Source organism: Schistocerca piceifrons, chromosome 3 (genome assembly GCF_021461385.2).
Source record: "Schistocerca piceifrons isolate TAMUIC-IGC-003096 chromosome 3, iqSchPice1.1, whole genome shotgun sequence".
In the NCBI taxonomy this organism is placed as follows: Eukaryota; Metazoa; Arthropoda; class Insecta; order Orthoptera; family Acrididae; genus Schistocerca; species Schistocerca piceifrons.
Genome location: NC_060140.1, coordinates 337,251,430 through 337,277,641, shown reverse-complemented (window position 1 = coordinate 337,277,641; position 26,212 = coordinate 337,251,430). Strand labels below are relative to the sequence as shown.

Genomic DNA, 26,212 nt, shown 5'->3' with positions numbered 1-26,212 from the left:
ATGTATTATTATTCTCTGTTACCTCCAAAATATTATTGTATTTTTCAATGTTAAACAAAAAATCACAACAAAAAATATATATGGACAGTGATCACAACTCCAGGAGAATACAGAAATACTTAATTGTGCAATGAACCTACCTCTCTCACAGAAGAATGCAAATTGTATAGCATTCCCACCACAGCCACAAAAAGCATCTACAATCAGGTCACACTGACATCTCTCAGCAATATGTTCTGCAACTCTTTCTGGTGTCACTGAGAACCAACTATCTAAAAGTAATAAAAATATTTGTTATTTAGTTGCAGGTTTCATACCCCATATTCATGGCAAACATTATGGTGAGAGACAGGTCAATTGAATGAAAGATTGCAATGACAAAAAGAGAGAGTGCAATGACAATTGAAGAAAGTATTTTTATGGCTACATGCAATTCATTTACCAGTTTGTAATTGCCTACTAATTACTATTCAAGGATTCCTCTACTGTACAGAAGACGACGTTACAGAGAAATGACTTTAACCTACACTTGAAGACACATCTGCTGTCTTTCAGACATTTTATTTTCATTGGATGTTTGTCAAAGATTTCTGTAGGAGTCAGTGTCACTCCTTTATGTGCCTCGTGTTCACTAAAGGGAAGTTCAAAGCATTTTTTTTTTTAGTATTGGTAAAGTTATTAACATGTTTTGCACAAATGGACTAGTCTTACAATTTGAAAAGAACAACTATTTTTGCACTGTCAGTAATACCTCACACCTATTAATGTAGTGAATCAAGAAAAAGTAATGAACAAGTTAGAAAGTTAAAATTTTTTGGGTATACATACCAATGAAAGCTGAAACCAGATAAATCTAGTCATAGATCAGCTAAACATTTAGATTCAATTAATTTTGCTATAAGAATAACTATTAACTTTGGGCAGCACAGAAATCAGTAAATAAATATAATTGCAATTTTCAATGAGGTAGCTTCTCATTTGGGCAAAATATATTTACTTCACAAAAGAAAGTAATTAGAATTAAACATATAGGGTCTACATCTTGCAGGCAACTGAGAATATTGATGACAGCCTCACAATCAGTGCAAGTCCGAGCCTCATTTTCACACAATCAGCTTATAGTTTGCCTCCTCCTCCCTCACACATATTCACTTTTGTCAGTTTTCGCCACTATTTGTGGCGAGCACAAATGTTGCACTTGTGTATCCCTGGCGCTCCTCTCAGCTTGGTGTCTCAGGTGTCCACTACCAAGAGTGACACATCCTTATACACACTAGAGGCACCCCACTCAGCTTGGAGCCCCAAGTGTCGGCACTCTTAAACTGGCCCTGCTCACCCTACAGTTATCACTGACAGAATTTGCACATAACTATCACCTGCAGTTTGCAAGCAATGGTTCAATTAGTTGCACATAACATGTCCACCATGTAAATCTAATGGACTTCTATTTGATTTTTTTTTTATGAATTTTGTGTCGCTAACTGGGAATATTCCTTCAGCTTGAGAGCCAATTCTATCTATTTGTCTTATAGCTACTGTCAGGAAAGTTAACACCATTTGTATTTGTTTTGTTTCTTCATTATAAAGCACTGCTTTAGATCACATGTTCAGTTTTTGAGAATTCTTTTAAACGAAAAATTATTTTCCACTAGTTTTTTTATAAGATTAACTGTCCAGTTTGCAGTGCAGATTTAATTAATAATTATATCAAGGTCTTCCAGTTATATGAAGACTTTTATTCATTTCTTTCACCTTGCAAGATGATGGTGATGTTAACAACAATATATATTGAAATTAACATATGATATTTAGGAAATGTCAGTCTTTTCCAACAAAATGTTAAGCAGTTTCCTCATAGCATGCCTGTTTGATGTGAATCCTGGCATTTAACAGAAATGAATGGAAACAGTACAGAATGAATAAAATGTGGAGAAATTCACTGGTTCAAGGAAACGTTAGAAATTATAGAAATAAGGTTAGCAGAAGAGATGCAAGAAAACAGAAACATGTAAGTATGGGGAAGGCATGGATAGGGTTAGCAATGTAGCAGAAATTTTTGATTCTCTGAATGTCACACACATTTACTACTGCTGATCTTTCTAGAAAACTTGATCCCATATTACATGAATAAATATATTATGGAGAATTTGAACTGTATTTCATAACATATAACTACTTTAGCTGTTCTTCCTTCAAACTCTGATTATTTTGATTAAAATAATGTTCTAATCGATTTACTTTTGTTTTGTAACTTAACCTATGCAACTGCTATGAGTGATACAGAATATGCATGATACGATTTATTCATTTGGGAAGATAGCTAGAATTTTGATGTCTCTAAAAACTAAGTGGTTCTTCAGAAATGCAGAAAAAGTGGTTTTTCAAGGTATGACGATTTTACAATTTTGAACGTAATGATGCTATTAAAAAACTGATAATCAACCACAAAATAAATGAAATGTAATATCTGAAACTAAACAATTCAAAATTAATATATGCTACTGTTACTGCTCCTGCAGTCCCTTCAGTCTGAGCACTGGTTTGATGCAACTCTCCACACTATGCTGTCCTTTGTGAGTTTTTTCCTTGGCACAACCACTGCACCCAACATCAACTTTAACTGCTTACTGGAGTCAAGCCTTTGTCTCTCATAATAGTTTTTATCCACAACAATTCCACCCATCACCAAATTAACTATTCCATAATGTCTTAAGTTGTGTCCTATCAACCTATCCACTAGTCAAGCTTTTGGCCACAGCCTTCATTGGCAAAAGAGGAACACACACCATTCATGCACACAAGCGAGAATACCTCAAGTGTACTGACTACAAGCTCTGGCAGCTCGGGCCACAAAGGAACTATCACCTGGAATGGAAGCAGCAATCTGGAGGGACAGGGAAGGGGAAGGGGAAGTAGAGTACTGAGGGGGGGGGGGGGGGGGGGGAGGAAAGCTGTCTGATGGACTGTGCAGGGACTAGAATGCCAACAGGCACAGCATCAGGTTGTGGGGAGGGTGGTGGGGAAAAAAGGATTGAAAAAGAAGAGGAGCGGGGAAAGATGGGTGGTTGCATTGGCAGATGTCAGCAAACAAAGAGGGTAGGAGACAACACTTGAGAGGAGATATGAAAGACGGGAAGGATACTGTTGGACAGACGGTGTGAGGACAGTATGTTACCATACATTAAGGCCACGATGATAACAAGAGCAGAAAATGTGTTGTAAGACTAACTCCCATCAGCACAGATCAGAAAAGCTGATGGTAGAAGGGAGCATCAAGATGGTTCAGGAAACGTGTACCCAGTTCACCAAACTGAGTGGGAATTGGAGCAAAATCAGTGCCCAAGGAGGTCGAGACTGAGAAAGAAAATAAAAATCCAATAGTTGCTCATCTGCAGTGTGCTGGTCCAGTCTCCAGAACAATTGGTAGAATCTTATGAAAAAATGGCATCCAATGTATTCTTCTTCCATAAATGAAGATAAAAAGTCTTCTTTGCGATGTTAAGGGTGATCTAGGTCTCAAAGTTGGGTACGTAGTGCATTTCATGCCAGAGTGATATGTATTTATGTAGGAGCAGACTATGAGAACAGTTGAAGAGAGGTGCAAGGAACATCAGCGGCACACCCGTATAAAAACCAAGCATACCTTCTGTCACTAAGCTCAGTCTCAAGTATAATAATGAAATTAAAGCTGACAAGATCAGTATCATGGTGCAAACACGAAGTTTCTGGAACAGCATAGTAAAGCATTGATGTCAGAAAACCTTATGAACTGGAATGAAGATATCGCTTTAAGCAAGGCTTGTGATCTGGCACTCAGGTTATCAAGATCCCACTGGCCACGTCATTCACCAGAGGTAGTAAATGCTGAGAGAATTTGCACTTCACAGAGTAGTAATGTTGATTCCAAGAAACAAAGCAGCAGCAAAGACATGGTGGCCTCCACAAGTCAAAGTCAGCTATAAATAGCTGTGCAACACTAACAATCCTTCATAGTCTCCAAGTCAAAGAAACAAGTGCACATAATAATACAGCTGAGAGTAGGTGAAGAAAATAACTATTGGCTGTCAAAATATTGTGCAAAAAAATGGAATCTACAATTCGACTGAACACCCAAAACCATACCATTAAATTTCTTTATTTTAAGAAATTGTTTCTCACTGTCACCAGTTTGCATTTTATATCCTATTTACTTCCGCTATCACCTTAATTTTACACTAAAACTTGTGAACTGTTTTCAGTGTCCCACTTCATAATCCAATTTCCTCAGCATCAACTGATTTAAACTGATGTCATTCCATTGAATTTACTTTAAATTTTTTGATGTTCATCTTATAACAACTTCTCAGGACACTATCGACACTGTTCAACTGCTATTGCAAATGTGACAGAATAATTGATAATCTTAAATATTTTTTTCTTCTCTCTGAAGATTCATTCCCAAATGTTACCTCAGTTTCTCTTACTGCTTGCTCAATGTACATATTAAACGTGAGATATGGGCTGCAACCTGCCTCACTACTTGCTCTGTTAATGCCTTCCTTACACCTATTTAAACTCAAAACTACGAACAATTTAAGATGAAACGTTTGTCCGTATTAAGAGCTATTCACAAAAATTATGCACAAAATTTTTTACAGTGCTGTCTGCTTTACACTGCTGCAGTTGCATTACATTTTCACCCAATGTAGTTTTTACACCAAGCAATCAGTCACAACAAAAGGTCATAATACAGAAACAAATTTATAATAAAACACCTGTAATATAATGAAAACCTGAACTGACACTGGAATGTACAATAATAATTTACCATTATCCATTCTAATTCCTTCATCAAACTTCGAGAAAAGTTGGTATCGTCGAACCCAGTACTTCATAAGCTTGGGATTGGATATAATTTCTTCTGGGATTTTAGAACTCAGCCTTTTTCCTTTCTTTCGTTTCTTTTTCTGCTGCGGTTTCTTGACTATTTCCTGGTCATCTGCAAGAGCAACGAACTCTCCATCACCACTGTTTGCAACCTCAAGCACTGAAGACTTTTCAGCATCAGGTAAACTTTCTGCCAGTTCTACAGTGCTTGCTGGATCTGTGTCACAGCCACAAAGCGAAAGTCGCTTCCTTTCTTTCCTCACAACACTTTTCTGCTGTTGTCGTTGGGCGGGTGAAATATCTTCATCTGAGCTTGAGTGCGTATCAGTAATAATAGCTGCTGTGGTTCCATAAGGTTGTGCACTGGAGGTTGTAATACTGTTCAAAAACTGTTTTGTCTAGAAAACAAGAAACACTGAATAAGTGTTAAGTACTGCACAGGCCTTAAAGTAACAATTCCATGTAGTTTACAGAGGGTAAGTATGAATGTTCTTCAGAGAGAAAAGGGTCCTTTCTTACCTGATTATGGCAGTAACTGATCACCACTCCTGTTCACTGTATGTCTACTTCAGTTCTATTTTATAGTTAAGCCCCTTGGATTTACTCATCTCCTATCTTACCCGCAACCATTGTGAAACATTGAAAGAAGGGAGGCTACATACAATGTCCATGCATGCAACTGGATAGTATGGCTGCAAGGTTGTGCCTGTGATAAAGTTTCCAAACCAACAGGGGACACTGATCAAAATTCAGCATCACCCCCTTGTAATATATGGGACAAATGTCATAACATGCAAATGTGAATTTCACTTCAATCTCAGGTTGAGGGTCTGACCTACCTGCTTCTCCTTCCTAAACCTTTCCATTATAATGGATCAAATGCGACACGAGACGATGTGCGAGTATTAATTTGTCATAAGTTAAAACATAGTGACATGAAATAGTATTAATACAGGTCACAGATCTGAGACTATTTATTTAAGTGTAATTTGGGCATCTTTCAAGCAACAATAGTAAATGAGAATTTTTTCGCAAATATGAGTTAGTTGCAAGCAGTGATAACTATATATAAACTCTTACAAGTGCAAACTTACTCGGGAATGATAGGTTACCTCTGATTCATGGTATGTAACAAGAGGATTTAGATTTTACATTAGTTCTGGATGGGGCTACGGCATTATATAGGTGTAAAAGTGTTCTGTTAGCTAGCAAATGGTTTTCTCTGCATAAATCCAAGATATTTAACATGGTAAAATACTTTTCTTCGATAAAACCTACTGAGATAATAATTGCTACAGCCGCTACGGATGGACAACATTCAGACAGCTGGAATCTGAGAGGAATGATCGTGGATTCAAGCCTGCTTTCAGTCCAGCTTTACATATGGAAGAATCGTTTTGATTAAAGTTGTTACATCAAACACAAATTCTCTCCTTATGCAGACCAGTGATTATTACTCCATGTAGAGCGCTACATTGCATGGTTGTTTACAATCTGTCTAAAGTGCTCTGCTCAATCCTTTTCCAAGTTCCAGCACCGAAAGAAATAGTGGCTGCAGCAGTGTGGAACAAACAGAATTCTATGACAACTGTCTTGTTAATAATTTCACTTCTACAAGACAATGAGAAGCCTGTCCAATAAACACAAATTGTTATCAAAGAAGATCTATTTCTTTCCTTCCTTTTTTCTTTTTTTTTTTCTTCAATTCACTACAGCAACTTAACAGACTTTAATGAACTGCAGTTTAATAATCTTAGCAGCATTTAATGAACTTCAGTGAGTTAGACTTGAGAAGAGTAATCACTCAGAAAGAAAACAGTTACAAAATGTAAGCTTCTGTTTTCTTTACTTTTCAGTATTCCAATCAGTTGAACTGAAATTTCATTTTCTGGGGGATAAAAACAGACCACCTATGCTGTCTCCTAGTATTTTTACATTTTCTCAACTGAATTCTCTAATAACACACATAGACAGTTCGTAACATGTTAATGTGTGCACAAAATACCACAAACAATAAATAAATCCTCCCGATGCAAGCAATGAAGAAAATTTTTTGTCTGATACACTCTTATCATAAAAAGAAAAGCAACACAACATACCCTCGATAGAGCAGATTCACATTCATTGCCATCGTCGTCATAATAGATGTGTCGTGATGCCATGGAACGATTCAAGTTCATTTTCAACTGCCTATTCTGTACTCTTATATTACGCTTTCGGTACAGCACAGAACTCTTTGGAATGTGTCGGTGAGGCTGAAATGCGTAGCCCATTAAGGAAAATGCAGCTTTAACTCTCTGCAAGCTTGCTTCATCTGAATCACTCTCATGGCTGAAAAATGAAGAAAAATTGTTGAAGAGGTATCTTCGGTCAAAATTGTATGGTATCAAACAACATTAGCATGGGAGGGGAGTGGAGCAGAGGGGAGTGGAGCGGAGTGGAGGGGAGGGGATGACAATCATAAAATATGAGTGCATTATTTGCGTTTATATTGTTTTGTTTTCTTTCATTTTATTTTCAGACGCAAAAACAGCTAGGGTCATATGCACCTACATCAGAACTGTAGAACACAAAGACAAAGAGAAGAGTTAAAAATGACTACACTTTAATCCCAAACGATGGAAGAGAAGACAGCTAAAAACAGGAAAGCGGAGAAAGGTCTATAAAGTACGTCATAGAGAAACGGAGGCTCTGAACTAAAAACTGAATGGCCTTCATCATATTCTCAAGACAGATAAAAAGGAAAATGCGGTCAACAGCCTGTGCGTCATTTACTAAAATGGCTGTAACTCACACAGCAAACACAAATAAGAATGTAAGTGGGTTTTTTTTAAAAAAAAAAAAAAAAAAAAAAAAAACCACGGTGGACTGTCGAAGGTTGAGTGCAATGAGTAGAAAGTAGTGGGGAAGCACCACTTAACAAATGACGAGGGCTAAAAGACAGTGCCCGATACAGAACCTAGCTAAAATGATCTCACGGTGAGAGGGCCAAGAGGAAGTCCAAGTTGCTGGGAGAGGCTTAATAACCTGAAGTTTGTTCCCATCAAGGATGGACCAGGCGTGATGCCAAAGTGACACCACCTGCTGACAGACGGCAACACAGATATCATTTGAGGAAATGCAAAAACTAGTGCGCTCAGGTACAAGGACTGCAGCAACATCAGTGGCCTCGTTTCCTGTCAGATCGAAGTGACCAGGAACCCACAAACATCACAATGGCTCCATCAAGAGTGAGCAAGTGACAGCTTTCCTGGACATGTTGCACTAAGAGATGGATGGAGTACAGCAAACAGAGGCTTTGAAAGGCACAGAGAAACGGAGCAGATGACACAATTGAAAAACCTGTGTCGCTGGTTTTAATGCATGGTCTGATACAGGGCAAAGAGCTCTACTCTAAACACTGAGCAGTGTTCCGGAAGCAATACTGAAAAATGTTTGTGCCAATGATGAAGGCACAGCCAACACCTCAGTCAGTCCGAGAGGCATCAGTGTACACAAAAGTACTACTGCGAAGATATGTGTGGAGATTATGAAACTGAAGGCCATAGAGTGAGGTTGGAGTCGTGTCCTTAGGAAGAGAATGAAGGCCAAGGTGCACATAGGACATCACACAAAGCCAAGATGATGAAGGGTTTACACTCACTGGGAAAGTTGCAGGTAGCGCGAAGTTAAGCTGCTGGGGCAAGAGCCGAAAGCGAACTCCAGGACGTAACAAAGAAGCGGTACATGCTCTATACTGGTGATGGAGCCATCGAAGGAGTAGACATAGGATGGGTGGCCAAGCACGGCAGACAAACAGCAGGCATACCTTCTGAGGAGAAAGTCATGGTGGTAGGACAGTGGTAGTTTGCCAGCTCCTGCATAAAGACTCACTACCAGGCTAGTGTAAAAGGCAACAGTGACCAAACAGGTGCCACACTGGTGGGTAGTATTGAGACGGACAGACATGGAGGTGCATAAACGAAACACCCATTGTCTGTTTTTGAACAGACACGGGACTGGTATACACGGACCTGGGTGGTTTGATCCCTTCCCCAGGAAGTACCACCGAGGACACGTAGGACACTGAGGGACTGCATATAGTGGGCTGCCAGGAAAGACTTGTGGGAGGACCAAAGTTTCCTGCTGAGCATACGAGTCCCAAGAATTTCATAGATTTCTTGGAACAGAAGAGCAACATGCTCAAGACGTAAAGACGGTGGAAGCAACCTACTGTACACCTGAAAATCATACCAACAGTTTTGTCAGTGAAAAAACAAAAGTCACTGGCAAAAAGCCAGGTGTGAATTATACGTTCCATCACCTTGCAAACACAGCTGGTGAGAGAATGGGGCAGTACCTAGAAGGAAGGTATTTGTCCTTACTGGTCTTAGATATGGGTATGACAGTGGTTACATGCCAAAGTCTGGGAAATGTGTCCTCTGGTCAGATGTGGTTGTATATACGAAGGAGAAAGTGCTTGCCTGCAAGAGAAAGGTGCTGCAACATCTGAATGTTAACACTGTCTGGCCCTCGGGCTGTGGATTGGCATGAAGTGAGAGCATGATATAGCTCCCTCATAGTGAAGGCGGTACTGTAGCATTCATGATTCTGAGAAGAGAGGGGTGTCACCTGAGACTCCTCCACTTGTTTCTGATGGAGGAAGGCAGGGCAATACTGGGAGGAGCTCGAAACCTCCACAAAATGGTGTCCAAAGGTGTTGGAGATAGTAATAGGATCCAATGTGCTACTGGCAGGCCGGAATTTGGGGAATGGATCTTGGTTCCCGAGACCCGCCAGATATTGGCCCACATGACAGAAGAGGTAGCAGAATGTTAAAAGAACTAGTAAATGAAATCCAGCTACATTTTTTGCTATCCCAAAGAACACAACAACACTGTGCATGCAACTGTTTATAAAGATTGTAGTTTGCCATTGTAGGACGATGATTAAAAATGCAGAGAGCACATCTCTGCGCGCGAATTGCACAGTGACACCTCAATCCACCAAGGGATCATGAGACAGCTTCGTAAAGAGGAAATGCGAGGAATGGAACATTCTGTGGCAGTAAGGATAATGTTTCTACACTATTCTACCTGGTCGTCACAACTGGGGAAAATGATGTTCATCGAAAGTTGCCAGGGAGGAGTAAAGCCTTCAGTCAGCCTTAGTAAGCCGCCATTTGGGTGTGCACGTAGATGGGGTAGGAGACAGCAAACAACTCCCTCATGAGATAGAATGCCATCATCAGGAGGAAAGTCAAAAATGGACCAGGAAGAAATGCAAGAGCTCAAAGCAGTTGTAAGCAATTTTGTTTCCTGGAGACAGATAATTAGCATACACCGCGATTCAAAGGGCACCCGTAAATCCTCTTTGTTTGACCTAAGGCCGTGAACATCCCACTGAAGGACAGTCATAACAAGGAAAGGGGAGGAGGGAAAAAAATGAAAGGATGTCACCCTGACCAAGTGCCAGACTTCAAAAGACTCACTGCTAGAAGTGCAGAGGCTGGAGGATCCTGCTCCATCAGATCTGCAGCATCATTGGCATTCTCCTTCTGTCAATCTGCAGAGTCCAGGGCAGAAAAACGATTGGCTGGGCGCACCGGTAACACAGAGGTCGGCTGGGCTAAGGTATCACATGGCAACACCATCAAAGAGGGTTTTTGAGTCAGCGAAAGAGAAGACCGTTTCCCTTTGTTCCACTTCTTGGAGCCTTTCCAGTTGGCAGAGAAAGACTCAGATGTTTGTTGGTTGGAGGGACGCAGGAAGTCTTCGTGGAAGAATTCCTTCTGTTCTTTCCGGCCTGGTGGTTGCATAGCAGGTGATTTCACCCCAGGAGGAGAATGTTTGGTGGCTTGCTGCACAGCTAGACTAGGAGATGGCGATGCTACCATGACAATGGGTGATTTCACAACCGCAATGCTGAATTTGAGATCGCATGTCTGCTTGGTCATGTCTTTCATGGAGCAAGATATACAAGAACAGTACTTTAAGTGTCAGATGGTAGAACACAGGGTTTGTGACTAGCCAGTAACTTGTGAGTGACCGACATTGGTAGCAGCGCATCGGGTTCGGAATATAGGGTCGGACTGTAATAACTTCATACCCTGCTTTGATCTTAGATGGAAGCACCACTCTACCAAAGGTGAGAACAGGGTGCATGTGGGCATTAAGGGTGCCTCCATCTTTTTTCCATCTTTTTTATCACCCAATGGATGGCAGTGCACCCTCATCAGAGAGGTACGTTTTGATTTCTGCATTGGTCAGACCATTGAGCATCCTAGTGTAAATAACACCATGGGGAAGAATTCAGAATTCTATGAGCCTCAACACAAACAGGATAACTGTAGAGAAGCGAAGCAGCAAGCAGTAGTTTTGCTTGAGAAACAGAAGTAGTCCCCAAAAGCAAAGTGCCACTGAATAAATGAGGACAGAATTTCACAGGGCCACAACTTGCATCAATACCTTTCTGAATTAGAAATGCATTTACCACTGCGTAGGACTGACCATCTGCAGTACGTGAAACCATGAGGAACCATAGTGCAGCTGGGAGGGTGTTTGAATTGGGATCTTCATTCCATTTACGTTCGGTAGACATTGACTGCAAGGGGAGCTCACCTGCCTTACGTGATTGTTCGCATCTCGGGTCATACCTCCCCAACACTTGTCAGAGGGACCAATTGGCAATTTGGTAAGGTAGCAGCCCAGGCAATCACCCCTTCCTGGGCCTGGCCTGTACCAGGGGGTAAGTGTGAATCCTACCTGTCAACCCAGGGCTAGGAATTTTGTGTTACCCACCCACCTGTTATGCATCAAGACATGTGGACCAGCCTTCAGGAGTGCATAGGGTGGAAGATAATAAAGAGGAGCTTCAAACACCGAAGCGGAGGATGTATAGGAGAAGGTGAAAGAAAAAAGGAATGAAAACCAGTGGCGAGACTGTTCTGTCTGCCACCGAAAATGTGGAACACATTCTGAAAAACTCCCCCGACATGTTCCCCATGGGAGGGGAAAAAGAATAGGAAGAGGACAGACATGCAGCACGGAAGGGAAAAAATGGTGCTAAGGCTGGGGCCTCATAGCAGCCAAGCACAAACCCGCCAAAGAGAGGCAAGTCCCCTGGGGGCGATTGTGTTTATAAAAAACATTTAAGTTACAAGTGGGCAACTATATGAAAATGGAAACACTATGAGAAAACATTCTCTAAAAAGATAAACAATATAGATTAAAAAAAGAAAAAAAAGAAAAAGAAAGAAAGGAAGGAAGAAAGAAAGGAAGAAAGAAAGAAAGAAAGGAAGGAAGAAAAAGAAAAAAATTAAGACTAATGCTCATGCAAAGTATTCAACAGCAAAATTACACTCAGGAGCATGAAATTTATAGCCATACCTCACAGATATGCCCAGATGTAATTAGTTATTTTTGCAAATAAGAACCAACCCTGCCTATAAGACAATAGCTTAAGGCACCAACATGAATTTAAGCATATACAATGTATTCCACTGACAATTCTCTTACTTTTGGAAATCAATGAAGTTGAATGGAAGTAAAACCAAGGAAAAATATACTGATGTAGCTCAGAAATAATGGGAAATACTAAATACCACAACAATACTTTGATGAATATCCCATCACAGAAACAATATAAAAAGATAAGGACACTTAACCTCATGTACACATTAATGGTGGGTGGAAATAAAGAAAAGCAGCCAACAATCTGAAGATTGTTTTGAACACTACAGTGCTTAATCAGCCTGGTTCTGTTGGAGGTAGCATGCTGTTACCTTCCCCTGACCTCTGGACTGATTGCCCAGCCAGCTATACTGGGACCTACAGCATAGGCTGAATTCCAAACCACGGTGCAACTCAGCATTTCTCAGATCAATAAACATTGTCAGAGGTGAAAGAAATAAGTGACAAAAATCCTAAGATTGACTGGGGATTGAAACTGTGACCTTGGATTTGTAATCTGGCACTTAACCAAGGCACAATTAAGCTACTTATGACTGTATTAGCTTTTGGACTTAGATAGAAGAATTATACAGAGTAAAATTAGTTTTAATGTTTTCTATAATCCTATCATGATTATAATACCAAATATGAACATACAAAAATTCCTAATGATATTGGTTTGCTTTTTAACACTTGAAAGTTGTGACATTAAAATTAGGATCCCATCAGATACTTAACATCATTTTCTTATGGCCAGGAGAAAATTTAATGAGCTAGTTCGGAAACACTAAATTCATGATGTCCAAAATTCTTTTATTTTCCGATGTAGCCACCATTAATAACAACGAAATTCATTCAACGTTTTCCCAATAAGTAGATATCGTCTCTGAAATGTAACTTTAAAAGGTATCGAGGATACCCATACTAGACTACAATGGTCTCTAGTTTTACCTTTAAAAATCCTGTGAGAATAGGTGGAAGTCTAAGGATGGGAAATTTACTGAATAAGTTGTTTGTTTAAGCCATTCGTACTTCAAACTCTCATTGGCTCAGAGAATAAGTGCAAAATTTTCTAGGAGATTTTTAGGTTGTTCTGGCAATAGGTAAAAATAATCCCTTCTGATTCCTAGAAAATAAAAATTCTAGCTTTATGGCAGACAAAACCAACAACATCTTTATTGATGCTGGGCCATCGAATTCCAGTCGTTTGGTAATATTGTTGCTGTCATAAAAATGTGGACTCATGTCTCATCCAGAGTAACAAATCTGCGTATAAAACCAATTGAATTTATCTTTGAATACTCATAGATTCGTGAAACTTCCTGGCAGATTAAAACTGTGTGCCAGACAGAGACTCGAACTCGGGACCTTTGCATTTCGCGAGCAAGTGCTGTACCATCTGAGTTACCCAAGCGCGACTCACGGCCCACCCTCACAGCTTCAATTCTGCCAGTACCTCGTCTCCTACCTTCCAAACTTCACAGAAGTTCTTCTGCAAACCTTGCAGAACTAGCATTCCCAGAAGAAAGGATATTGCGGAGACATGGCTTAGCCACACTCTTGTGCAATATCTATCTGAAACTTGTTAAACTATGCTCCCACGTTTAACTATGATAATCTGTTATTGTATAACTATGGCTTTGTAAGGGAAAAAAAACTAGTTTGAACACTAACAAATACTGCAAAAAATTAACATTTTGTGTTACACTTTATAATTACAAATGCCTTACGAGTCTCTGGATATTGTTTATTTCTTTCTCGCTTGTTCTGTTATTACTGTGATATTGTCATGGCAACATTTGCTTTTCCTAATCTCATGCTGTTTTTTTTTTTTTAATTTGAACATCCTCTGATGACAAAATTTCAATACTTCTGTGTTAACAGTGATTTGGTGAAGGTAAGAAAAAATATGTTTACTATAAGCTGAAAGCTAATGTTTCAGTGAACATAGAGTGGAATCTTGTACTCATGCTCCCAATCCTTACCATGTATAGCATCTCTATTAGAGTCATATTTATTCTCTTTTTGTTGACACTGCTTCTATGCCTCTTCAATATATGCTTTACATTTCCAAGACACAGAAGGGTCTTTTCCTTCAGTTCCACGCTACACCAATTTTTGCAAAAGTAGTCAGTCCACAGTTACATAAATATATAAATTTAAATCAAAAAGATACTTACTGTTGCCAACTTCTTTTATAGTTCTGTACTGCCTCAGATACAAAAATAACAGGCATTTTCTGTTGACGCTGGAGCCAAAATGTGACTCTGACAGAATATTGTTAGTGACAAGATGTGTTGCTACTGTTTTTATACATAGCCTTTGTAAAAGCCTTCAGAAATGCTGCTAGTAAGAAAACTGGCCTGTAAATTGTCTCCTCTGTTTAATAATGAATATTTTAATCTCTGAAATGATACTGCATAGAAGACTTATTGCAGCACTAATATATGGTGCATTTATCTTTAAAACCCTATCAGATTTTTATTATGCCCATTTAAATGATCATTATGATGATTTTTCTAAAGCCTCAAAAATGTGGTTATTAGTTCCTTTATCCTCACAATCAAAGGAACAGTTGAAGAGTTTTGCATCTAGGGTCAAAAGCTATGGCATTGTCTCAAGAAATTAATTACAAAGAGTGGACAGAGTAATGATGATGAAAGATGTAAGGCACGCACGTTTGGCAGGTGGCTCTAACTATGATGATGATGAGGTATAAAGCTTATTCGGAGTAGCACAAGTTTGCTAAAGCCAGAGAACACATACAAATATGTGCAATGTCATAATGATAACATAACAGTGGAAAAAAAGAATTACAAGGTTCGAAGGATGACTGACTTCTTCTGTCTATCCCCAACACTTTTCCATTTCAGGTTGTATCACTTGTTTTGTGGTATATCTTATCAGTATTTTATTTTTCACATACTGATTAACATTTTCAGTGGTAATCTACACAGCATGTGCCACAAGTAAAAAATACTATTCTTGTAACTGCAGCACTTGTCTGTTAATATAATCACAGACAATTAAGAATCATCACAATCCTACTTCTGGAAAGGAATACTGCAATACAGTTTACAACAAAAAGTTTTTTTTTTAGAGTCTGAGTCATTTAAGAAGCTGTTCAGTAGTGCAGTAGTGATAATATGACAGATGCAGGGTTTTAATGGCAATATTTTTTGAAATATCAACCATAAACATGCTCTGGGACAAAACAAAATTTTCTTTGACGTTAATGCTAGCACAAATGAGCAAAACATTAGCATGTTACTTCTTTTCATACAAATTTTCATTAACATTTAACTGTTGTATCAGTTCAATATCACATACGAAACAGATCAACTGTAGTGCACCATACCTCCTCTTCCGAGTAACAGTTTTTACTTCATCAGGTATATCATCACAATCTGGAGCATCCGGTTGTGAATTTGCTTGTGACACACTCAAATTTTTTAGCAAGTGTCCTACAGAATCCATCAGTTTCCTGAAGAAACAAAGGTAAAATATAAAAGAAATATCTATGTATATCTTACATAAAGATAAGCACAACGAAGTCTTAGCATTAGTAATATTACGAAAGGAAAGGAAAGGAATGAATAAACAACTTTGGTATAAAACCTGTCCACAAACTACCAAGATTTGAATCTTAATTTTTAAAAGAAAAAACTCAATCCTAAAGTTTTACTACAGCCTTTAACTTCTATCAGGTCCTATAGCTGAAGAGAAAATAGGGCACATTCGGTTCAATTTTTCTTCTGAACGGTGTTCACAAGATAGTACAGTTTGCTTCTGTTTCGCTTTAGCGCGCAAAACCTACTGTGGTCATATGCGCCCAAATCAAAGTATAGAACACAAAGACAGAGGAGTTAAAAAACGACTATACGTCAGTCCCAACTGATATAAGACAGTTAAAAACAGGGACGTGGAAAAAGTGCTAAAAAAGACACCATACAGAAATGGAAGTCCAAAACTAAAAATTAAACGGCCTTCACCATATTACTTTGGTGTATAAAAAGTAAAACGTGGTCACAGCCCACGTGTCATTTGCTAAAATGGCCAATAAATCAGACGAAAAACCCAAGCGGGAACATAAACAGTTAAAAAATGGGCATTCCGTCAGGAAATGGCAGACAGTTAAAACTTTGGCACAATGTGTACAAAGTGGTGGGGTAGCGCCACTTCTCAAATGACGGTGGCTAGAAAAGCACTGCCTAATACGCAGCCTAGTGAAAATGACCTCAATGGGAGGGCCGAGAGGAGATCGTCCAAGCCGCTGGGAGAGGCTTAATAAGCCTGAGCTTATTACGGTGATGGGATGACCATTTGTGATGCCAAAGGGACACAACCTCCTGACAGACGGCAACACAGATACCATCGGAGGGAATGTAGGAACTAGCAGGCCGAGGTACGAGGACTGCAGCTTTGGCAGCAGCATCAACAGCCTCATTTCCTGACAGACCAACATGACCAAGAACCCACATAAACACCGCAGTGGCACCACCAAGAGTGCAAGTGACAGTTTTCCTGGACCCTTTGCTCTATGGGATGGGTGGTATACAGCGCACATACACTTTGACGGGTGCTGAGTGAGTCTGAGCAGAGGACACAATTGAAAAGTCTGTGGCGCCAGATGTAATCCATGGCCTGATACAATGCAAAGAGCTCAGTTCCGAGAGCCATCAGTGTCCACAAAAGTACTATTGTGAAGTTCCTTTCAAGGGTTGTGAAACTACAGGCAATAGAGAAAGGCTGGAGTAGTGTCCTTAGGAAGTCAATGAAGGCCAAGGTTAACATGGGCCACTTCTCGGTGCCAAGGTGAAGGATTAACACCCACCAGGAAAGTTGTAGATAGTGTGAAGTTAAGCTGCTGTAGCAAGTGTCGAAAGCAGAATCCAGGAGGTAACAGAGAAGAGGGACACGCCCCATACTGGCGGAAGGAGGAGGCATAGGATGGGTGACCATGCATGGCAGACAAATGGCATACATACCTGCTCAGGAGAAAGTCACTGCGGTAGGACAGTGGTAGTTCTGCATCTTCAGCATGCAGACTCTCAATTGGGCTAGTGTAAAAGGCGACAGTGGCCAAACAGATGCCATGATGGTGGATAGTGTTGAGACGGCGTAAGAGGGATGGATGTGTAGACGTGTAAATGAAGCACCCATAGTCGACTTTCAAAAGGACATAGGACTGATACAAACGGAGAAGGGTGGATCGATCTGGACCCCAGGAAGTACCATTGAGGACACGTAGGACGTTGAGGGACTGTGAACAGTAGGCTGCCAGGTAAGACACATAGGAGGACCAAGAGTGTTTCTATCAAACATTATCCCCAGGAATTTCGTAATTTCAACGAATGGAAGAGCAACAGGCCCAAGCTGTAAAGATGGTGGTAGAAACCATTTGTGCCGCCAGAAATTCACACAGACGGTTTTGTCAATGGAAAAACGAATGCCCCTGTCGATGCTCCAGGAATAAAGGCAATCAAGACATCGCTGAAGACGTCGCTCAGTGAGACAGGTCCGTGGAGAACTGCAATATATGGCAAAATCGCCAATAAAAAGGGACCAGAGATGCCCAGTGGGAGACAGACCATTATAGGATTAATGGAAACAGCAAAGAGGACAACGCTCAGGGTGGAACCCCGAGGCACACCATTTTCCTGGATAGAGGTGTCCGACAATGCAGAACCCACACACACGTTGAAAACTCGGTGTTTTAAAAATTCCCAAAGGAGACAAGGTAGGTGGCCATGGAAGACCCACACGTAAAGAGCAAGGAGGATACCAGTTCTCCAGCAGGTGTCGCAGGCCTTCTCCAAATCAGAAAACTCGGCCACAGTCTGTGATTTCAGCAGAAAACCGTTCATGATATGGATGAACAAAATAATGAGATGGTCAACTGCAGAACGCCGCACTTGAAATTCACATTGTGCATTCTTTAGTAAATTGTGAGACTCAAACTACCATACCAGCCGGACACGAATCATACGTTCCATCACTTTGCAAACACAGCTGGTAAGAGAGATGGGGCGGCATCTAGAAGGAAGGTTTTTGTCCTTACCAGGCTTAGGTATGGATATGACAGTGGCTTCACGCCAAAGTTCGGGAAATGTGTCCTCTGCCCAGGTGCGGATGTATGTGTTAAGCAGAAAGTGCTTGCCCGCTAGAGAAAGGCGCTACAACATCTGAATGTGGACAGTGTCTGGCCCTTGGGCAGAGGATTTGGATGAAGTGAGAGCACAATCTAGCTCCCTCATACTAAAGGCAGCATTGTAGCACTCACGATTCTGCTCGTTTCCGATCGAGGGAGGCAGGGTGATAGTAGAAAGAGCTCGACACTTCCGCAAAATGGTGACCCAAGGTGTTAGAGATAGCAATAGGGTCCACGATAACATCATCTGCTACTGTCAGGCTGGAAACTGGCCGAATGGATCTTGGTCTCAGAGAGCCATCAGAAGTTGGCCCACATGACAGAGAAAGGTGTGAAATTGTTAAAAGAACTAGTGAAGTTAGCCCTTTTGCTATCCCGAAGGACACAACGACACTTTGCATGCATCTGTTTATGATGAATGCAGTTTGCCATCGCAGGATCTGCAGCAGTAAGGATAACGTTTGTGCGATATTCCACCTGGCCATCACAATTGGGGAAATGTTTTTCTTCGAAGGTCGCCTGGGAGGAGTAAAGTCGCCAGTCATCCTTAGCAAGCTGCCACTTGGGTGTGCACACAGGTTGGGTAGGAGTCAGGAAACAGATAGCACATGGGAAATGGTCGCTTGAGTAGGCGTCAGAAAGAACAGACCACTCAAGACGATGGGAGAGCTGGGCAGTGCAGAGTTAGGTCCAAATGTGAATAGGTGTGCAAGGATTGGGAAGGAAAGTGGGTACTCCAGTGTTAAGGCAGAAGAGGTTGTGTCGATTAAGACGATCAGCCAAGAGGGCACATCTCTGACAGGTTCTGGGAGAATCCCAAAGGAGATGATGGGCATTAAAGTCACTGAGTAGCAGAAATGGGGGAGGTAGCTGCCCAGTAAGCTGAGGGAAGTCTGCCCTGGTGACACCGAATGACAGAGGGACATAAATGGTACAGGGGGAAAAAGACAGGTGGGGAAGGAAAAGGCGAACTGCAACAGCTTGAAAATGGGTAGTCAGGGAGACGGATTGACTATAATGTCATCCCATATGAGCAGCATGACGCCTCCATGAGATGGAATGCCAACCTCAGGGGGAAGGTCAAAACAAATCGGGAAGAAATGTGAAAGCTCAAAGCGGTCGTGAGGGCGGAATTTCATTTCCTGAAGGCAGAGTATAAGGGGAAGCTGAGATGCTAAAAGCAACTGTAAATCCTCTTTGTGGGACCAAAGGCCTCGAACGTTGCTTTGGAGGAGAGTCATGATGAGGAAGAGATGTAGGGGTGTCAGCTCGGCAGCTACTGAGTGACAGCCTGGGAAGAGTTGCTGCTACAGGGCACAGAAGCAGGAGGATCCTGCTCTGTGGGGTCCACAGAAGCATCAGCTTGCTTATGCTCCCTGTCTGTGGAGTCCAATGCTGAAAAAATGGTTGGTGGTGCACACCGGTGACACGGAGGCTGGCCATTTGACTTTGGTGGACTTCTTCAAGCCTTTCCGGTTAGAGGAAGACTCGGGTGGCCGGCCATTTGCCTTTGGTGGACTTCTTCAAGCCTTTCCGGTTATAGGAAGACTCGGGTGTTGTTTGGCTGGAGGGCTGTAGGAAGTCTTCGCACGAGTACTCCTCCTGTCCTTTCCAGCCTGCCTATCAGTGGTGTAGCTGGTAGCTTCGCCCCTTGAGGCAAGAGTTTGATGGCTTGTTGCACAGCTGGATGGGAGGATGGCGATGCTACCTTGACACTGGGCAATTTGACAACCTCAGAGCTGAATTTGAGGTTGCATGTCTGCATGGCCATATTCTTCGTTGAGCAAGGGGTAACAAAAACAGAACTATAGGTGCGAGATGGAAGAACGCAGGGTTTGCGAATAGCCAATAACTTACAAGTGACTGGGTAAGGCACTTTTTTTTTTTTTTACCCGATCTCTTGGACAGCCCGCTCATCAAGATAAATGGGAAAATCCCAAGAGGAGGCGGCATGACCACCATTGCAGCTGATACAGCGGAGAGAAGGAAGCGGACAATCGCCCTTGTGCACATTTCTACCTCAGGTTACACATTTGACTGGGTGTCAACAACACATTCGAGTGTGGTTGAAATTATGACACTGGTAGCAGCACATCGGGTTTGGAATGTACAGCTGGACTGTGATAATTTCATAGCCTGCTTTCATCTTGGATGGAAGCACCACTCCATCAAAGGTGAGAAAGAGAGGGCGAGTGGGGACTAAGGAGGAATCTGCCTTTTTAATCACCCGATGGATGACAATGATACCTTAACCAGAGAGGTAAGATTTGATTTTGGCCTCAGTTAGACCGTCGAGCAGCCTAGTGTAAATAACACAACGGGAAGAATTTAAAGTTCTATGAGCCTCCAAAAGAACAGAGTAGCCGTGGAGAAGCGAGGCTGCAAGCAGTTGTTTTGCCTGAAAATCGGAAGTAGCCCCCAAAAGCAAAGTGCCATTCCGTAAACAAGAGCAGGATTTCATAGGGCCGGAAACTGCATCAACATCTTTCTGAATAATAAACGGATTTACTGTGGCGAAGGACTGACCGTCTTCAGTATGTGGGAGCATGAGGAACCGCGGTGCAACGGGAAGGGTCTTTGAATGGTTAGCCTCATTATGTTTATGTTTTGTAGACGTTGATTGTCAAGATGATTGGCTCATTGCAAGAAAATCCACCATGATTGCCAGCATCTCTGATGGCGTGCCCCTTCCAATTGGGAGCCCCCTTCACAAGGAGCGCATCTACCTTGGGTGATTGTTCACACTTCCCAAACACCTGACAGAGGCACCAATTGGCAATTTGGGAAGGTTGCAGCTCAGGCAATCACCCCTCTTTGGGCCTGGTCTGTACCAGGGGCTACGTGCAAACCCCACCTGTTGACCCGAGGCTTGGAATTACATGTTACCCAGTCACCTGTTATGTGTCGTGTCAGACATGTGGGCCGGCCTTCAGAAGCGCACAGGAAGGAAGATGAAAAAGAGGAACCTCAAATGCCAAAGTGGAGGAATGAGAGGAGATGGGTAACAAAGAAAGGAAAGGGAACAAAAAAAAAAACAGTGATGAGACTATTCTTATGTCAGTGACAGACAATGAAGAGCATTCCCAATGACACCCCAGACATGTTCCCCAAGGGAGGGGAAAAAAAACAGTAAGAGGATAGACATGCAGCACGGAAAAGAAAAGATGATGCAAAGGCTGTGGTCCTGTGGCAGCCAAGCACAAACCCGCCAAAGAGTAGCATGCCGCCTGGGGGGAAGATAGTACAGTGGCAATTTACAACAAGATAAAAGATCTGTCTGTGCTACAACTCTTTGTTACTCTTAATTTTTTGCTCTGGAAACTCTGAATAAACTCTCACAACTTTACAATGAAAAAAATTCTGCTATTAGTGTACACACTGCCCTTGTTTACTGCCCATATTACATCAAAATGAGAAAGGAAACCCCCCTACAAAGACTATCTGTAAGTCTTCACTACCAGTTTATGTACAGAAAAGGACGAAAAGGTTCTATTTATTTTCTGGTAGTACTACTGCAAGAATAGAGGCTAAACTATTGCACCCTACACTTACATCACATAAGCCACACACAATGTGATGGTGCTAAATCTTTTTCAATATTTACCATCTCCAATACATTCATAGTAAATAGGAAATATCGCATTTGAAGTTTTATGAAAGCACATTTCCTATAAAAACACTGTACCCAACTTCACACAACATATTGCAGATATCAATTCCACCAGCTTAAATATTTGCAAGCTGCTACCCATGTTCATAATACTGATCCACAGTAAAAGTTACATCCACCACGCACAAAAGAGATAAAAATACCCCACGCACAAAAGAGATAAAAATACCTGTGCTGGACATAAATAATAAAAAGAATATTCATACAAAATTTAATGTCAACTGAAAACTTAAGAGTTATAAATAGATGACAACACATTTCAGTCGCATGGTATATAAATTTCAAAAATACATCTTCAAACCAACCAGCTTCAAAGTGAAGTGCAGCAGGTTCCTGCTTAATGTACCTTCCAAACATTATTAACTCTCTCTCTCTCTCTCTCTCTCTCTCTCTCTCTCTCTCTCTCTCTCTGTGTGTGTGTGTGTGTGTGTGTGTGTGTGTGTGTGTGTGTGTGTGTGTGTTGGGATGGAGGAAGAAGCCTGTTACTTATGGAAAGCAAAACAAAGCCACAAAGAAGTTCAATATGTGTAAGAAACGATATTTTCTTTTGAATGTAAAGCTGATGAACATGTTTCGATGACTTCCGCATTAATCTGGCCATAATGTTTTTGTAGACAGAGTAAATATCTGGTAATTTGCACAAGCATCTCTTAAGAGGATGCCTATCTGAGCTATCTTAGATAAGCGATCTGAAAACGATCTCTTATGGAAGTTGCAGTCTTTCTAACAACTTCTGTGTAAAATCATGAATGCTTTCAGATCCTACACACAGATTACTTAAACAAGAAATATTTTCTGTTTCCATCTTTTAAAACGATCAAACTATTTAGAAGGCATTTTAGTACTTCCCTCTTGTGAAAGATCACATTTTTGTTGAGAGGAAATTGTAGGAAACACATGTCCAGAGATATCAAGTCAGCTTGATGACTGTCTCAAAAGTGACATTTAAAGGTTAAAGAATTTTGGATGCATGAAGTTCAGCTATTATGTGTGGAATATCCTACGAACATGAGATCATGTTCTCGAAACAAGTTTCTTTCAAGAGAAAGGAAAAACTTTTATTAATTTGTTTAGTCCCAAAATATCACAGTACAGCACAACAGGGAAGCAGTCTAAATAACGGTTCTGCAAAAACTGTCTCACCATTCCACAGTTTGTGCTAACACACACACACACACACACACACACACACACACACACAAACACACACAAAAGTTCATTATCAGGTTCCTCAAATCAATGTAAATGATTCTGGTCTTGTGACATGCCATCATCGTAAGGGAAAATAGCGAACAATAAGAAATGCAGGTGATCCGAAATAATGTTCACACAGTGCAAAACTGTTATGATGCCTTTGATTATCACCATAGGTCTCGTGGAAGCCCAGGAGAATTTCCCATATAGCATAATACTGCACACACTGTCCATACAAGAAGTGAGTTGCTGCTGCATGTACTCATCTCATCATGCAACATATTTCCATTGATCCACTTTAAAACCACTTTCAAATCTCCATGATTCAGTGTCTACTGCAATTATAACTCACAATGTCATTAGGTCAACAAGGAAATACACAGAAGTCATCTGCTATGGAGCCCCACATTCAACAGTGTGCGCTGAATGGTGTGTTTCAAAATACTTGCACGTGTATCAGCACCAGCAGTGTGCTGTTGTCAGATCTGCCTCTGATCCTCATACTCTGTGATGAGGCATGGATCTCCAACACCTTGTTGTCATGGTTTCACCATCTAAAAACCAGTTTTCACAGACGCTCGTGACTGGAAGATGTGAACACTCAACCAGCTTTACAATTTCCAAGAAATCAGTTTCCAGGGGGTGTGCCATAACAAACAGATTTTGTTGAAGTAGCCTACATCAGACAATATACCTGTTTGGGGCCCATTTTGTTGCTAGAATGGTTGCCTGTTCATCTCTGTTCCACTGCTATATTTTCCTTGCCATGCCACATGCTCACAACACTATCAGGCAAGATTCAATCTTGTGTTAGGCAGTGGTCATGTTTGGCTTAACAGTACATGCAAGGGGCGTTTGAAAAGTCAGTGCAAAAATAGAAACTACTTACGTATTTGGGGTAAACGTGTTTTATTTTTCTACACAGTCTCCTTTTAGAATTATATACTTCATCCAACACTGTTCTAATTTGTTGATCCCTTCCGAATAATAGGAATTGTCCAAGTCTGCAAAATAGCTATTAGTTGCTGCAATCACCTCATTGTTTGAATAAAATCTTTCTTCAAATTGGGGAACAAATAGTAGTCCGAGGGAGCAAAGTCTCGGGAACAGGGGGGATGTGAAACAAGTTGGAATCCTATTTCCATTAATTTTGCGACCACAACAGCTGAGGTGTGTGCTGGTGCATTGTTGTGATGGAAAAGGACTTTTTTGCAATCCAATTGCCAGCGTTTTTCTTGCAGCTCAGTTTTCAAACGGTCCAATAACGATGAATAATAAGCACTTGTAATAGTTTTACCCTTTTCCAGATAGTCGATGAGGATTATCCCTTGCGGCCGAAGGACTGGTCTTCGCCTTTTTTGGTGCAGATTCTCCCTTGGTAACCCATTGTTTAGATTGTTTTTTGGTCTCACGAGTATAGTAATGTATCCATGTTTCATCCACAGTGACAAAACAACGCTTGAAGTCCTGCGGATTCTTCCTGAACAGTTGCAAACCAAGCTTGCAACACTTCACACGATTCGGTTTTGGTCAAGCGAGAGCAATCGTGGAACCTATCTTGCAGATAGCTTTCTCATGTCCAAATGAGTGTGCAAAATATTATGTACCCGTTCATTCAAGATGCCCACAGCACTAGCAATCTCACGCACCTTACGTCTTCTGTCATCCATCACCATATCATGGATTTTAACAATGATTTATGGATTCATAACCTCCACAGGGCGTCCAGAACATCCAGCATCACTTGTGCCCAAATGGCCACGCCAGAAATTTTGAAACTACTTATAAACTGTTCTAATCGAAGGTGCAGAGTCACTGTAATGTTTATCAAGCTTCTCTTTAGTCTCCTGAGGTGTTTTGCCTTTCATAAAGTAATGTTTAATCACCACATGAAATTCTTCTTCGTCCATCTCTTTGACAATCACTCGACTTCCTTGATTCACACGAATGCCAAACACAAAGAAATAGACCAATATGGCTGAAACTTGGTGTGCTTTCTTTCCAAAGATGCTACTAACTAAACATGACCTCGATACGCGCTGGTGGTGCCATCTCTCCGACTTTGTACGGACTTTTCAAACACCCCTCGTATTTCACTTTCAGGCACTCAGTTATTTAAATATCTACCTGTCTCAGTCTGAGGTGAAAAATCAATTTTTTTCCTAAAAAGGAATTACTTTTAGATAAATCTTTGTTAAATGTTCATGCTGGAAAAATTTTAAAACAGCACATTCTTTTAAGAAAGTAAACAACACAAAATATTCACCTGTAAAAGCAATTCCCAAAGATGTCATTTCTACATAGATCTGTATGAAGAGGGTAAAGTGAAAAATTTTGCAGCCTAACACACATATGGGTCAATATTAATGATTATTTGTTTATTATTTTGGTACATGTTAAACATATGTCAAATGTAAACTTGATTTCTAGCTGCCTTGTTTATATCGCTTTTTGAAGTTGTTGGAAAGTTCTGGTAGAATTTAAATATAAGTGGCATGAGAATGAAAACGAGATAGATGGGAAAAATGTAAGTAAACGACTTATTATTTCAAAAGTAATAACCGTAACTGTTACTACATTTATAACACTGTGAAACAAGATGGTCGATGCCTTTATGGACAATTGTTTGCAGTTGCCTACAGAATGCTGATTGTGCTAGGCATGCCCTTTTCCTCCAAAGCAAATTGATGGCCACAAATATCTTTCTTCAGGGTTGCAAACAATACGGAAATCACACAGGGAGATATCGGGACACTATGCAGGATGCGTGAGGGCTTCCCAGTGAAACTTCTCCAGCATAGTCGAAACAGCAGGCACGCCAGCCTGGGAAAGTCATGAGGACCTTTTTCTTTGACTGCAAGGGCTCACTGCTCATAGAATTACTGGAACAAGGCACCACAA

General features: G+C 40.9%; 1 protein-coding gene across 2 annotated transcripts in view; it reads right to left on the bottom strand.

The window, feature by feature from the left end:
• LOC124788004 (trimethylguanosine synthase) overlaps positions 1-26,212 on the bottom strand; it is a 69,748-nt gene that overhangs the window by 19,745 nt on the left and 23,791 nt on the right. Inside the window, exons 4-7 of one of the 2 annotated variants that reach the window (XM_047255045.1) lie at positions 15,655-15,780; positions 6,966-7,197; positions 4,808-5,264; positions 141-272 (exon numbers count right to left, since the gene is read on the bottom strand). In XM_047255045.1, the coding sequence (XP_047111001.1) occupies positions 141-272; positions 4,808-5,264; positions 6,966-7,197; positions 15,655-15,780 (947 nt within the window). The remainder of the gene's footprint in view (positions 1-140; positions 273-4,807; positions 5,265-6,965; positions 7,198-15,654; positions 15,781-26,212) is intronic. The other variant, XM_047255046.1, reaches the window with a different exon arrangement.